Source organism: Nannobrachium achirus, assembly GCF_963921795.1.
Source record: "Nannobrachium achirus genome assembly, chromosome: 15".
Taxonomy (NCBI): domain Eukaryota; kingdom Metazoa; phylum Chordata; class Actinopteri; order Myctophiformes; family Myctophidae; genus Nannobrachium; species Nannobrachium achirus.
Genome location: NC_137822.1, coordinates 18,781,144 through 18,796,620, shown reverse-complemented (window position 1 = coordinate 18,796,620; position 15,477 = coordinate 18,781,144). Strand labels below are relative to the sequence as shown.

At 38.8% G+C, this 15,477-nt stretch overlaps 1 protein-coding gene across 2 annotated transcripts in view; it reads right to left on the bottom strand.

Moving 5' to 3' along the window:
• The window catches only part of LOC308298834 (bone morphogenetic protein 1-like), a 39,444-nt gene extending 31,006 nt beyond the window's left edge, over positions 1-8,438 (bottom strand). Inside the window, exons 1-2 of one of the 2 annotated variants that reach the window (XM_080742517.1) lie at positions 8,135-8,438; positions 162-266 (exon numbers count right to left, since the gene is read on the bottom strand). In XM_080742517.1, the coding sequence (XP_080598643.1) occupies positions 162-266; positions 8,135-8,276 (247 nt within the window). In that variant the 5' untranslated portion in view covers positions 8,277-8,438. The remainder of the gene's footprint in view (positions 1-161; positions 267-8,134) is intronic. The other variant, XM_080742518.1, reaches the window with a different exon arrangement.
• Between the last annotated feature and the right edge of the window lie 7,039 nt (positions 8,439-15,477).

Here is a 15,477-nt window from a genome sequence, read left to right as displayed (position 1 = left end):
ACCAGAATCTACTCTGTATAATCTTCTCTGATTTACAGAGCCATATGGGTCCATTTGGTTTCTAACTAAACATCATTTAACGGGGGGCTCTGGACCCCTCTGAAGGACCCCTGGGGGTCCCCAGACCCCACATTGAAATCTATTGGTTTTGCACTTGATACCTGTATCTGTGTGATTGATGGTGGTCCGTGTGGCATCCAGGATGTGGCCCACTTTAAGCATTCGGAGGTCCTCCTCGTCCAAGGCGATGTCTCCCCAAAAGGCAGCTACAGTGGGTCAGACACATGTGAATAGGGCTGTCACAATTATTACATAATCGTCTAATCGCAATTATTTTACATAACCGCGATTATTTTTCATAATCGTCATAATCGTGAATGTTGAAAATGTTTCATATATATTTTTTTTTTAAGTAAAAAATTGTGGAAATAGCAGATCTACAAGCTCACAACGCGTCCCATCGCGACGCGTTGTGAGCTTGTAGATCGGCTATTTCCACTATCAATGTTATTTTTTAAGTAGAAAGTTGTCAAATATGTCCATAATTTCTTTGTATATTTAGGTTATTTGTCGTATCTGCCATGTGCAACTTCAAAGCCTAAAAGCCAAACAGAAATGTAATTATCAAAGACAAAAACACAATTAAATCGTTAATCGCAATTATTTGAGTGACAATTAATCGTCATGTAAAATGTCATATCGTGACAGCCCTACATGTGAATGTGAATTTCTGTATGTCCACATATCACGGTTACATAGTTACTAAACAAACATTTAAATTATAATAATAATTCGACTTAAACAAATTAAGTGGATTAAGACATACCAAAACAAATATTATTAATGTTATTACTATTATTAGTGAACACAATTGTATGGTAATCACACTAACAAATGTACACACTCACAGACACACGCGCGCGCACACGCACACGCACACACACACGCACGTGCATGTGTGAACACACACACACACACACACACACACACACACACACACACACACACACACACGCATACAAAGAACATGCAAAGAAAACACAATCTCTCTCTCACACACACTAAGAAAACAGCCACGATAAGCAGACCAGTGCTCATTATATTGGCTGTTTGAACAGTGAGTTAAACGAACTGCAGGTCATGATGGACATATGGACTGAACAAACTCCAGAGCGCAACCATAACTGCTTGTTTGAGCACGGCACCCCAACACCAACATTATATCCACATTCAGCAACATTCAGCAACTATTATGGTGTGGCTCTGCAGGACTAGGGATGGGACGATATGAAAATGTCATGTCACGATTATTGTGACCCAAAAGGTTGCGATTTACGATATTATCGCAATAAAATATCCCTACCATACATTATCCTGCTGGGACAGAACATTTCCAAAAGAATAGACGATCTACAAGCTCACAACATGTCACAACGCCTGACTGTGTGTCTGTCTGTGTGCGTACAAGTGGCTAAATATGTCTCTTTAGACACAATAAGCCGGCAATTTCTTTGTTACTATTTACACCAGCCCATATCTGCCCATGAAAGATTGCGTTTGCATCTTGGGAATGTGCTTATTTTGTCTAAAAATACATATTTAGCCACTTGCATGCATGCCCCCAAAATCGTTAAAATCACTAAAACGATAGAAAGAAGTAAATGAAAACATTTTTAACACTAATCTTTTCTTTTCTCTAAATGACTATCCAAAATATGAACCCTTGTTGTAAAACAGTTGTACTTTAAATACATAGACGACTGAGGTCACAGGCTGGCCACATGAAGTCCAATATCCACATAGAGCCACGTCTTTCCCATATTGATCCCCAGCCAACACAGGTCAGCTTTGTTGTGTCCATAGGCCGTCATGTGATTAGTATACAGCTATCACTGCCCTTGTAGGAAAAAGCTCAGAACACACAACGTCCTAAATGCTGTGTGCACAACAATTCAGCGCACAGAAACATGCATACAGTACATTGGTTGGTGGTGTACAGCAGCTACTGTGTGATTTCAAAGGTTGAACCAGAGTTCTGAATATTTCAGAGGGTTGTGCATAGCCAGGACTGAACTGCATAAAACTGTTGAATTGCTATTGATAAAAACATTCATTCTGAATCTGGGATTGTGGATTTTCCCACGTTGTGGGAAAACACTTTCAAAGAGCTGATAATATTCACACTGCTCCTAATAAGAGGGAGCACTGTCGTAATCATTCACAATGCCTGTAACGTCTTCCTGCCTTGAAGTTCTGTGCAATGGTCCTCCAATTGTTTTAACAGTTATGTACGCCTGTGTCGAGTGGGGATGCAGAAAGGGTGGTCTTTGTGCATGTCTCTTCGTCGAGCTATGCCGCCCTCTCAGCTGGTCTCAAGCAGGGGCTGAAAACTTTAGTTACTAGTTACTTTGTAGATTTCGATTATTATTATTACGAAACATACATTAACCACTTCAGCCCCATACATTTCGGCCATTTGAAAATAGTCGATCTACAAGCTCACACAGCGTCGCAATGCAACACATTGTGAGCTTGTAGATCTGCTATTTTACTTCTTTTTTTTGTACTTTACAGTAAGTACATGTTGATGTATTGACATAGATACTTTTACTTAAGTAAAACATTTGAGTACTTGTTCCACCAATGCTTCTCTGACAGACATTCAAAGTCTTTATACACAGTGTCAAACGATTGCAGCTGGTCAGCAGCATACACCTTAATAAATGTTACCTCAGGCCTGAGATCTGAAAGTGCATGTGCTCCAGGCATAACATCTCACCTACACTATCTATGACCTGTTTCACAATTGCAAAGGCATGGAGTGATACTAGCTGACAACACAGATTTAATACAGTGCAATATTTGTCTTTTTATACCCATCATAATGTAGGCCTATTGTTTTGTATTTATTTTAGTTATTATCATGTTTGACAGTCCTTAATTTCCTCAGGTGATGTAACAACCCATCAAGTCCTGATTGTCCAACTAACTATATACAGTAGCAGGCCCTAGCTGTGTCTGCCTTTGAAGTGAATTCACTCATGCAAATGGTGACTGTAAATGACTGAAGCTAGAGGGATTTCACCCGTGTCCGAGGACTGCCCTGACATGGCCTCAATGACCTATGGTCTCCAGGCAACAGCCTCGGGGAAGACTGGTACGTTTTCAAATTAAATGTGCATTGTGCATTGTGTCAGAGGCTTCGTAATAGCTAAATTATTATCAAAACTGAGTGTAATAAAAATCTATATTTCCAATCATGCTGTAATACAAATGTTTCAGTCACAGTGGCTACAGAGGTCAGAGGCATTGCAAAGAATTTTATGTCGTCAGAAGGATTGTACAAAAACAAGACTACGGTCTTATCACACTGCGTATGTGGCCTGCAGGCTATGATGCGAGTCTATGCTATATCTATATAACGCACTATTTCCCAATATGTGGGTCACGGACCATTTTTTATGGATCACTAACTCAAGTAAAAAGAATATTCCTGCAAAAAACTAAATATATACAGATATTTAAAACATTATTTCAAAATAAAAAATGAAAATTTGAGAATTGTGTACATTTTCAAACAAAGAAACAAACACATCTATAACAATTCCATAAGTAATATTTTATTTATGGATAATAATTAAGAAGTAGAGAAAATCTGCTATTTTTCACTAGTTTGGGTCATGGGTAATTTCTCTTTTACAGGCTAAAAAGTTTGGGAACCACTGATATAACATGGGCCTATTACTCCAAATTTGGGCAAGGTTTCAGCCCGATCGTGCAGTCCGGACAAACAAAGCATCTTATAGAAGATAGATAACCTCCTTCTGAGCCACGCTGTAAAAATAGGTCTAGTAGTACAATAAAACAGACATCTTGACATTCTTGCAAAAATAAAGCTACAGATGTATTGGAAGTTATTTGGAAATGTTTCACTATTTCTGAGCCTTCCTCTTCTTGCTTATTTGGCTGGATTATGGTTCTGTGGCAAAATACATAGGCCTAATGCAAACTTCACAATATTGAGTATTTCATTGATTTTACCTGATTTCGCTCATACACAGTAAAATCCTCAGTGTTACTTTAGCCATTTGTAATTAAATGATGATAAGTGAAGTGTAACCAAATTTAACAAATAACAAAATGTAGTTGTTAACCTCTGAGAGAGTTGTGTGTGTGTGCGTGTGTGCGTGTGCGCGTGTGCGTGTGTGTGTGTGTGTCTGTGTGTGAGAGAGAGAGAGAGTTATATGCACTGAAGTGAAAATCATATAGTCATTCAAATGTAGTCTTGACTTCTAAGGCAATAGGCCACATAATCACCGGCAGTTACTGAACAGCCGCGTCAAAATGTAGGCTAATGACCACAGCAAGGTTTTAGACTTGATGACATGAAAATAAAGTCACCTAAATTGTCGACCTTTAGCCTATGTCAGGTGATTCCAAATAGCCTAACAATCAGCATGGGGTCCCATCGGGAAGTTCTTCTCGCACACTCGGAGCCAAGGAACGCATTAAAAAGCCTTTATTTGACAACTAGGGCTATTACATATTAAAACAATAAAAAACCAATAAAGCCGACCGGTTTCGACACAAAGAGTGTCTTCTTCAGGGCGTGGCTATAGGGGGATGGCACCGTAGGTGCATGTCCTCTTATACCTCCTTGTGGCCAAGGGAACCAATCATAACACATATATATCTCATCAGGATCAGTGTAAGCAATCTAACTCATATACATAGTAAGTATTGTGTATTTACATTCATATCGCCCACCTATACCAACAATATAGACATATATGACAAATTTCATAACTCATACTTTCAATATGTAAATAACCAAATAAATCACCTTTACAGAAATGGTTTAAAATCAATTTCTTCATTTAGACCAGGGTATACCATGGCGTCAAAAGTAAATATCCAGTATGTTTCTCTCTGCAGTAACCTCTGTAATCTGTTGCCACCCCTTGGTGTTTGTTCAACTTGTTCAATACCCTCTACTTTGAGGAGGCTGTCATTTCCATTGTGGACACTGTGGAAATGACGTGCCATAGGGTAATCTTCGTTATTTGTTCTAATGGCATATTTGTGTTCAGCCACTCTGTCTTTTAACCTCCTCTTAGTCCGCCCTATATAGAAACAGCCACATGGGCATGTAAGGCGGTACACTATGTAGGTGGAATTGCAATTAATAAACTGTTTGTACTTGAAGGTCTCCCTAGTTTTGATGTCTTTAAACTCCTTTTGTTGTACAACATTAAAGCAGTGTCTACAATTAGTTTGTAAACATTTATATGTGCCTATTGGTCTATTAAGCCAATGGCCCTCTCTCTTGGCTGGTAAATAACTCTGAGAGAGTTTGTCTTTTAAAGAAGGAGCTTTTTTCAAACAAAAAGTAGGGGGAAGTTGAAATGTTTTATTTAGAGAGGGGTCACTTTTGAGAATATCCCAATTAGATCGAATGATCTGTTTGATTTGTGAGGACTGTTTGCTGTAAGACAAAGAGAAGAATACACCTGTTGTCTCTTTTTTCCTTTTGTTAGAAGGTTGTAAGAGTTGTTGCCGTTCTAGGGAGCTCACTTTATTTCGAGCTGCGGTAATAGTAGTTTTATTATAGGATCTATTTAGGAAGCGTTTACTCATTTGTTGAGATTGCAATTCAAAATCAGAGTCCTGGTCACAAATTCGTTTTACCCTTTGAAATTGTCCATAAGTGCACAAGGAACCTAAAGACAACCCCCCAGGCAGACCAATTGTGGCCGCCAATGGGACGCTCACAGAGCCCGCATCACAGTTTATTGATTATTTTCTAAAACCATATGTCCACAAATTGCCTTCTTATGTTCGCGACACTACCGATGTCCTGAACAAATTGAGTAATATAGAAGAGGACACTGTTTGGGATTTCTTGGTAACTATGGATGTAGAGTCGCTTTATACGAATATTGACCACTTAGATGGCCTTAGAGCAGTGAGTCATTATTTGTCAGATAGAGAAGGGCTAACGCCCCCTACAGACTTCATTGTGGAACTCACCGACTGGGTGTTGAACAATAATGTGTTTCTGTTCCAGAATAGGAAGTTCAAACAATGTAAAGGTACCAGTATGGGTGCTTCTTTTGCACCTGAATATGCCTGCTTATATTTAGGATTGTGGGAAGCAGAATCTGTTTTTGATGGTGTTAAAAATCCCTTCAAAGAGAATATTAAAATGTATTGTCGATTCATCGATGACATTTTCCTATTATTCAGAGGTAACCAAGCTGATCTGTTAGAGTTTCATGAGTATCTTAATAACACAAACAGAAATATTAAATTAACATTAGAGTACTCTAGAGAGAACATTAACTTTCTAGACCTCACAATCTACAGAAGTGAGGAGGATGGTAAATTACACACTACTCTATTTAGAAAACCTACAGATCGCAATTCAGTGTTACATTATGGGTCCTTTCATCCGTACCACCAAAAGAACAACATCCCTTATGGACAATTTCAAAGGGTAAAACGAATTTGTGACCAGGACTCTGATTTTGAATTGCAATCTCAACAAATGAGTAAACGCTTCCTAAATAGATCCTATAATAAAACTACTATTACCGCAGCTCGAAATAAAGTGAGCTCCCTAGAACGGCAACAACTCTTACAACCTTCTAACAAAAGGAAAAAAGAGACAACAGGTGTATTCTTCTCTTTGTCTTACAGCAAACAGTCCTCACAAATCAAACAGATCATTCGATCTAATTGGGATATTCTCAAAAGTGACCCCTCTCTAAATAAAACATTTCAACTTCCCCCTACTTTTTGTTTGAAAAAAGCTCCTTCTTTAAAAGACAAACTCTCTCAGAGTTATTTACCAGCCAAGAGAGAGGGCCATTGGCTTAATAGACCAATAGGCACATATAAATGTTTACAAACTAATTGTAGACACTGCTTTAATGTTGTACAACAAAAGGAGTTTAAAGACATCAAAACTAGGGAGACCTTCAAGTACAAACAGTTTATTAATTGCAATTCCACCTACATAGTGTACCGCCTTACATGCCCATGTGGCTGTTTCTATATAGGGCGGACTAAGAGGAGGTTAAAAGACAGAGTGGCTGAACACAAATATGCCATTAGAACAAATAACGAAGATTACCCTATGGCACGTCATTTCCACAGTGTCCACAATGGAAATGACAGCCTCCTCAAAGTAGAGGGTATTGAACAAGTTGAACAAACACCAAGGGGTGGCAACAGATTACAGAGGTTACTGCAGAGAGAAACATACTGGATATTTACTTTTGACGCCATGGTATACCCTGGTCTAAATGAAGAAATTGATTTTAAACCATTTCTGTAAAGGTGATTTATTTGGTTATTTACATATTGAAAGTATGAGTTATGAAATTTGTCATATATGTCTATATTGTTGGTATAGGTGGGCGATATGAATGTAAATACACAATACTTACTATGTATATGAGTTAGATTGCTTACACTGATCCTGATGAGATATATATGTGTTATGATTGGTTCCCTTGGCCACAAGGAGGTATAAGAGGACATGCACCTACGGTGCCATCCCCCTATAGCCACGCCCTGAAGAAGACACTCTTTGTGTCGAAACCGGTCGGCTTTATTGGTTTTTTATTGTTTTAATATGTAATAGCCCTAGTTGTCAAATAAAGGCTTTTTAATGCGTTCCTTGGCTCCGAGTGTGCGAGAAGAACTTCCCGATGGGACCCCATGCTGATTTGATCCTATATTAACTTCTAGCACCTCAAACACGACAAGACTGGAGATACTACACATGCTAAACTCTGAAGCACTCGGCTCATCTTGTTTCATTAGCCTAACAATCACTTGGGACTATATTCTACATTAATTAATGTATTAATCAATTAATCAATCAACAATTATATGTGTAGGCCTACAGTTTGCCTTTCTTCAGTAGGCCACTAGATATAGGCTCAAATATTAATCACAAAGTTCAATTGGGAAAGACAAAGTTCCTCCTAGAAGATAGTCTATTAAGACTACAATGACAGTTACAAGAAATTAACAGAAACACAACTTCGATATAGAACAGACAAAACCAATAGCAAACCCTAATAACTCATAGGCTACATGAATTTAAAAAAAGACAACACTCTACCAGCTTTACAGGGATCCTTGTAGTCGATGACATCTGGGGCATCTAGATCTAGAGTTCCTGCGTCCACCAATTCCAAATGAGCCGCCAGTAAAACGCGTAGACCAGAAAGCAGGAACAAAAACTTAGCAACAACGACAGCCATATTTGGGTCACTTATCCTCGCCTACTACCTCATGTAACTGAAATAGCACTTGTTATGGTTGAAACGGCCGTGAGCGCAAAGTTTATGTAGAATCGACGGGCGCTTGATCAACACAGAGGGTTAGCGTCTCCACATGTCTTCATTCTAGTGCAGTGATTCGCTGACATACAGTAGCACCGGGCGCACAGCCAGTGTTCGATAGAAATGCCCAGCTCACAGGAATTTGCACCCGGAGGCCGAGATCCACCCCATTGGTAAGTAGGCCTATCTGATGGTTCACTGTGTATTTGATTGTGACACTTCTTGAAGCCAACTGTAGGCTACAGTTGGCCATATTTACTGACACTGTAAGTACATGGGGCATTGGGTCATACATACCGGTAGGTCTACACGCACACGCACACGCACGCACACACACACACACACACACACACACACACACACACACACACACACACACACACACACACACACACACACACACACACACACACACACACAGATTTGGAAATGTGTGTTTTATTAGATAGATTGGAACAATGCTTCTTGACAATAGTTTTTATAACATTCCCTGTTTTCTTTTAAATTGTGCCCCAGCCATAGGAACATTGTATGTTGTGGGATGAGCATCCCAGCTGAGTATATGGGTTGATGAAATATACCTGTACATGGGTGCTGGATGTCACCACTTTATATACTTCACCTGGGTCCCCCAGGGGTCTGTAGGCCTATCTGATCCCCTGTTTTTTTCCCTTCACACTAGCACACAAAATCTATTTGAATAAAATAGGTGATTTACAAGCAATGCCCAGAATAGGAATGCTGGGGTTCAAATGATTAATAAATGTGCGTATGGCCGTATGCCGTATTGTATGTACACATATGTGGATTATGAGACAGTGGGCCCCTTTGCAAGGATGCGTAAAAGCCCCCTTAGACAGAGTTTCTAATGCTGTTGCTTCGCATTTGCTTTTTTGCTTTTTCCTCACAGAGTTGAATATTTCATGGAGTACTACTCAGCACCTTTAAAGTCCCAATAGGCTGCTACATGTATTGAAGGGATAAACACATACTTCAAAGGTATCATGATGGTTTCTTAAGCCATTTTAAAAGTGAATGGCATCATCTGAAATCTCTCCCTTCTTGGAGTATATACTCCTGTAAACTTTGTTAGCCAATCTTAGCCAATAAGGATCAGGAACCGTCTTGATCACATGACCATATAGAGATAATGTGTACCGATTGGTGTGATGTTTGGAAAAAATGTGTGGGAGTAGCATGAAAAATGTGTTTTGCAAAGATCTGCCTCCTGGTGGCGCTGTAACAGGCCGATGTGAAGAATGTGGGGCAGAGGTTCTGCTCTGGCATCCAGGGAGTTTGCGTGCACAGTTTTGCGTTGATCTGTCTGACAGTGCCGGAGATTAGCTGTACAACAGGTAGTTCTGACGAAGCAAAGTTCAGACAAAGGTTTTCATGGGAAGTTCGGGACATAGTGGAGAAATCTGGCATTAAAGAAAATATAGTCTAAATTTCGGTGTCAGGCATAATCGCCTATAACATTTTCGCCAGGTCTTTTCGCGGGGCACTTTTGCCGTGGAGGAGAGTCTTTTCACCTACCTGTCTGAGCCATTTCGCCTACCCTCAGACTGTCCATGTTTTCATATTATCTCTTTGTCATTTAAATATTAGGCCTATAGTGACTGTGACAGTGGTGTTACATGTCAAACCTACACACGGCTATCCTATGCACTCCATAGTAATCACATAAATACAGAGCTATTGGAATCAGGTGCGCCCAAATAATTAATTAATCCATGTCCCGATACTATAGGCCTACATTCTTTGGTGCAGTATTGAACAGTAGGCTATTGTAAAATGAACAGTATTGTAGGCCTATATTGTTTTAACATTAGGCTATACAAAATATATATATGTAGGTCTATATAAGATATGCTACACCTAAGTAGTCCTATAGAATCAACCTTGCCTGTCAACAGGCATAAAAAACTATTTTGCCATTTTTTAGGAATAAAATGTGATGTAAATAATAAATGTCAAGTAAACTGTTAGATTCACTTGACACCACTGTCACAGTCACTATAATATTTAAATGACAAAGAGATAATTTGCAAACATGGACAGTCTGACAGCAGAATTGAGGGTAGGTGAAATGGCTCAGACAGGTAGGTGAAAAGACTCTCCTCCAAGGTGAAAATGCCAGGTGAAAGGACCAAATGCGTGTAGGCGAATATTATAGGCGAAAGTGCTGGTGACCTAAATTTCTATCGAAAACTTGCCTATACGGAACTCGGCTGTCGCCTAGTTCCTAAGCAAGGTTTTTGTGCCAATAACCACGATAACACACACTCTCTCATGTAATATTGCTTAATTCGATGGATGGACACACACACACACACACGCGCACACGCACACGCGCACACACACACACACACACACACACACACACACACACACACACACACACACACACACACACACACACACACACACACACACACACACGTGGGTCAGTGACGTGACGCCCCAAAAAATGTGTTTTTAAAAAAACTTTAAAATGCAGGCATAAAAGTTATTTACTTTTGTTCTACTCACTCTCAACCTTATGGAAATATATTTTGTTTTTAGATATTTTATTGGAATCAGACTTTATTCAGCAGTTTGTTGTACTTGTGCCTAAAATCGTCATATGGTGTGACATGAAAATAATTGTTTATAAAATGAAAATGGAGTACATCTTTCTTAAGTTACTCACTTTATCAAAGTCCTTTATCATAACTAACCAGTGATCCACTATAGTTTTTTGAAAATTAATTATATCTGTATATTTTTTTCATAATCGACACTCTGTGTGAGGCCCATGTTCATGATCTTACAACATATTTTAAATGTATTCTGTCAAAACTTTCTCTAAAATTACACAAATATTTGTGACTCTTCCTGATAATATTCTCTATGTAATCCATAAACTTTTTTTGGTTTAATCATTAATAAAGGTATGATTTTTCACTATTTGGAATGTCACACCAAATTATTTAGTGTCACACCGTATGATCATATCTTCATGTGTCAAAGCAAACTGTGTTTTAACCTACCTATTAGTGAGTACTGAACTTTACTGATTGATTAAACAATTACCCAGGATAACATGGCCTTAATATTTCTGAACAGGATATTATTGTAGGGCTTTAACATGGGATAAGAAAGAATTGTAGTAGTAGATGGATGATGAGGATGTGCACAGGAATGCTACGCACACCTAAGTCTTCTGCCGGCCCACGGCAGAAGGATCCTAAAGAGACAATAAGGCGCATAGCCACACTTGGAGCCAAGGCAACATTTTATTAACACCAATTAGTGGAAACAGAACTCAGCATTCAGGTAAATTGCTTTTTTCCGAAGTCTCCTGAACTTGAACACAGCATTTTGTGTTGAACAAATGTAATTAGGAATCATGACATTACACCACATCTCCACTAGCTAAAGAGTGCTGGGTTGCGCAACTCCAAAAATAGCTGATCTACAAGCTCTCGCAGCACAACGTGTTGAGAGCTTGTAGATCAGCTATTTTCGCTAGTTTTGTCTCGGGTCCTACCTTAACACTGTCCACTGTCCAGTCCAGTGAGTGAAAGTACAAAAGTATTAGATCAGATTAGATTATACATTTAGACTGTATTGTACATCAGCCAGTCGTATTTGGTGAGGGTAGCAAACCGGCTGCCTTGTTGCGGTTCTGCTATGCCACAGACAACCTCCTGCTCTTCGTAGAAAATGCAGTCTCGCCCCTTTGGCTCCTCTCTCCTTGCTGGGTCATTGTTTAGTTTCTCCCTGTACTTTCTCGTTCTCTCAGCACTTGTCATTTTCCATCTGACAAAAGAAAATGGAATGTATAGTTTAAGACAAAGAGAAAATATTGTTTAGATTGAAACAATATGTTAAGGTTTCTGGGAAGGGGTTTCTGCTCTGTCTGATGAATTTGAAGTATCACTGAATGAAGCTAAATTACATTTTATGTAGAAATGTTTAAAACAAATGTTTAAATGTACAAAAGAAACATGGAACTTTGTTATTTATTGTTATATCTGTTGTTAAATACAGTATAAATCATATGGTGTGACAATCAAGTCATATGGCGTGACAAGCAGATGTCACACCATTATGATTAAGTGTCACACCATATTACGTTTTTCTGCATTTAGGTTTACCTTGAGGCTACTATGTACACATTAGCATGCTAACAGCATGCTAGCTATAACAAAGCAACCTAGATCTACATGGAAATATGACCAAAACTTCAAATAACTTAAGCTTTTTTTAATGAAAAGGTGTCACACCAACAGACATCCAAAGTGGTGAGTTTGTCAAAGTTTCAACAAGATGGCATTTCATGAAAATGTTAAAATCATAACTCACCTCAGACACCTGTCTTGCAGTTGTGCTGGGAGTGCTGAATAGCCTTACAGAAGAAGGACCTCTCTAGCCAATAGGTGTCCAAATAATTGCCTGTTTAATTTGTCCAAACTAGTGTCACACCAAATGATTTTGGTTTGGGGGACAAAATGTTTTTGATCAGAAATGACTGAAAACATTATGCTTTGACTTTGAAAAGATATAGGCTCACAAATAGACATTTTTTTTAGCCTAAATTCATTTTCAAATGATTTTTAGCAATTCTTTTTCTTAGTTTTATTCAAGTTCCCACTTTGAGAAACAAGGTCAGGACAGTCACACCATATGAGTTTTGCCATGTTTGGTTGAACATTCTGAAGAAATGAGGAATGAAATGCTTTAATCTTGAGTAAGTTCACATAAAGCTTAATGTCCTGCACAATATTCAGAAGGTTTTTGACAAATATATTTTTTATTTATACATGTTTGACACCGAGGACAGCGAAAACGTTACGTCACGTCACCCACCCACACACACACACAGATGGGGGCCAACTAAGACATATGCTCGAGCCTCTCTCACAAGTGACACGATTTCAGCCTGCGTAGACAAAGAAGAAAAACAGAATATATGAATTATTGTGTATCCATAGCATTTGATGGTGTCATTATTTTCATTTCCTCTGTATAGGCCTATCATGTTTCTTTTGTGGGTCAGTGACGTGACGCCCCAAAAAACATGTTTTTAAAAAAACTTTAAATAGCAGGCATAAAAATTATTTACTTTTGTTCTACTCACTCTCAACTTTATGGAAACACATTTTGTTTTTAGATATTTTATTGGAATCAGACTTTATTGAGCAGTTTGTTGTACTTGTGCCTAAAACCGTCATCTGGTGTGACATGACAATAATTGTTCATAAAATGAAAATGGAGTACACCTTTCTTAAGTTACTCACTTTATCAAAGTCCTTTATCATAACTAACCTGTGATCCACTATAGTTTTGTGAAAATTAATTGAATCTGTATATTTTTTTCATAATCAACACTCTGTGTGAGGCCCATGTTGTCGATCTTTCAACATATTTTAATTTTATTCTGACAAAAACTTTCTTTAAAATTACACAAATATTTGTGACTCTTCCTGATACTATTTTCTATGTAAACCATACACATTTTTTCGGTTTCATCATTAATAAAGGTATGATTTCTCACTATTTGGAATGTCACACCAGATGACTTAGTGTCACACCAGATGACCATATCTTCATGTGTCAAAGCAAACTGTGTTTTAACCTACCTATTAGTGAGTACTGAACTTTACTGATTGATTAAACAATTACCCAGGAAAAACAGCAACAGTAAAATTGCTTTAACATTAAATAACATGGCCTTAATATTTCTGAACAGGATAGTATTGTTGGGCCTTAACATAGGATAACAAAGAATTGTAGTAGTAGATGGATGATGAGGATGTGCACAGGAATGCTACGCACACCTAAGTCTTCTGCCGGCCCACGGCAGAAGGATCTTAAAGAGACAATAAGGTGCATAGCCACACTGGGAGCCAAGGCAACATTTTATTAACACCAATTATTGGAAACAACTCAGCATTCAGGTGTATTACTTTTTTCCAAAGTCTCCTGAACTTGAACACAGCATTTTGAGTTGAACAAATTTATTTACGAATCATGTCGTTACACCACATCTCCACTAGCTAAAGAGTGCTGGGTTGTGCAACTCCGAAAATAGCTGATCTACAAGCTCTCGCAGCACAATGCGTTGAGAGCTTGTAGATCAGCTATTTTCGCTATGTTTGTCTCGGGTCCTACCTTACCTCATTGTCCAGTCCAGTGAGTGAAAGTACAAAAGTATTAGATTAGATTAGAATAGACATTTAGACTGCATTGTACATCAGCCAGTCACATTTGGTGAGGGTATAGACATTTAGACTGTATTGTACATCAGCCAGTCACATTTGGTGAGGGTAGCAAACCGTTTGCCCTGTTGCGGTTCTGCTATGCCACAGACAACTTCCTGCTCTTTGTAGAAAATGCAGTCTCGCCCCTTTGGCCAGACAAAACCATTTTTCATTTTTCCAAGTTGATTCATGCAGTTTATCTCTAGCCCCTCCTTATTAATGGTAACAATCTGCCCCACATATGGCTTTCCCTCATATTTGATTATGACAAACTGTCCTTGTGTGTATTCATCTGAGGAGGTGTCTGAATCCTCAGCTTGGGCCTCTCCAATAGATGCACTTGTGTCCAGCACCTGAGTAGAAGACCTTCAGGAGGAGACATTTAAATGTAATTTATTTGTCAGGTAGATTGTTTTTAGTAGTAAAATGTAATTACTAGCAAGTCCTCAAGTTTGCCAAGTATGTTATACTCACTGAGCTCCGGAAGCTGTTTTGGGCCTGCAGCTGACCTGGGAAGGGGGCAGTTCTGCAGATGGGCCACCACTTAGTTAAGGAAGAAAAGGAATGAATGGATGACATAAGTTACTTTATTGTCATTAAACAGGTACAATTACAGGTATCATAAAATTGGCAAAGAGAATGATTTAGTTATACTTACTCATCACTTGTCTTGTCACCTGGCACCTCAGCCCTGGAGACTTGGTCGAACTGTAATTTCCGTGGGTTGTGACAGGTGCAGATCTGAGGAAACTGGCAGAAACAACTCAGGTCTCTGTAAACTATCTTTCCCGGGAAGATAGAAAGAACCTGGTGCGTAGTGCTGATGCCAGTCACTGGACGCACTGATGGAGGGACCATTTCATCCATGTTGG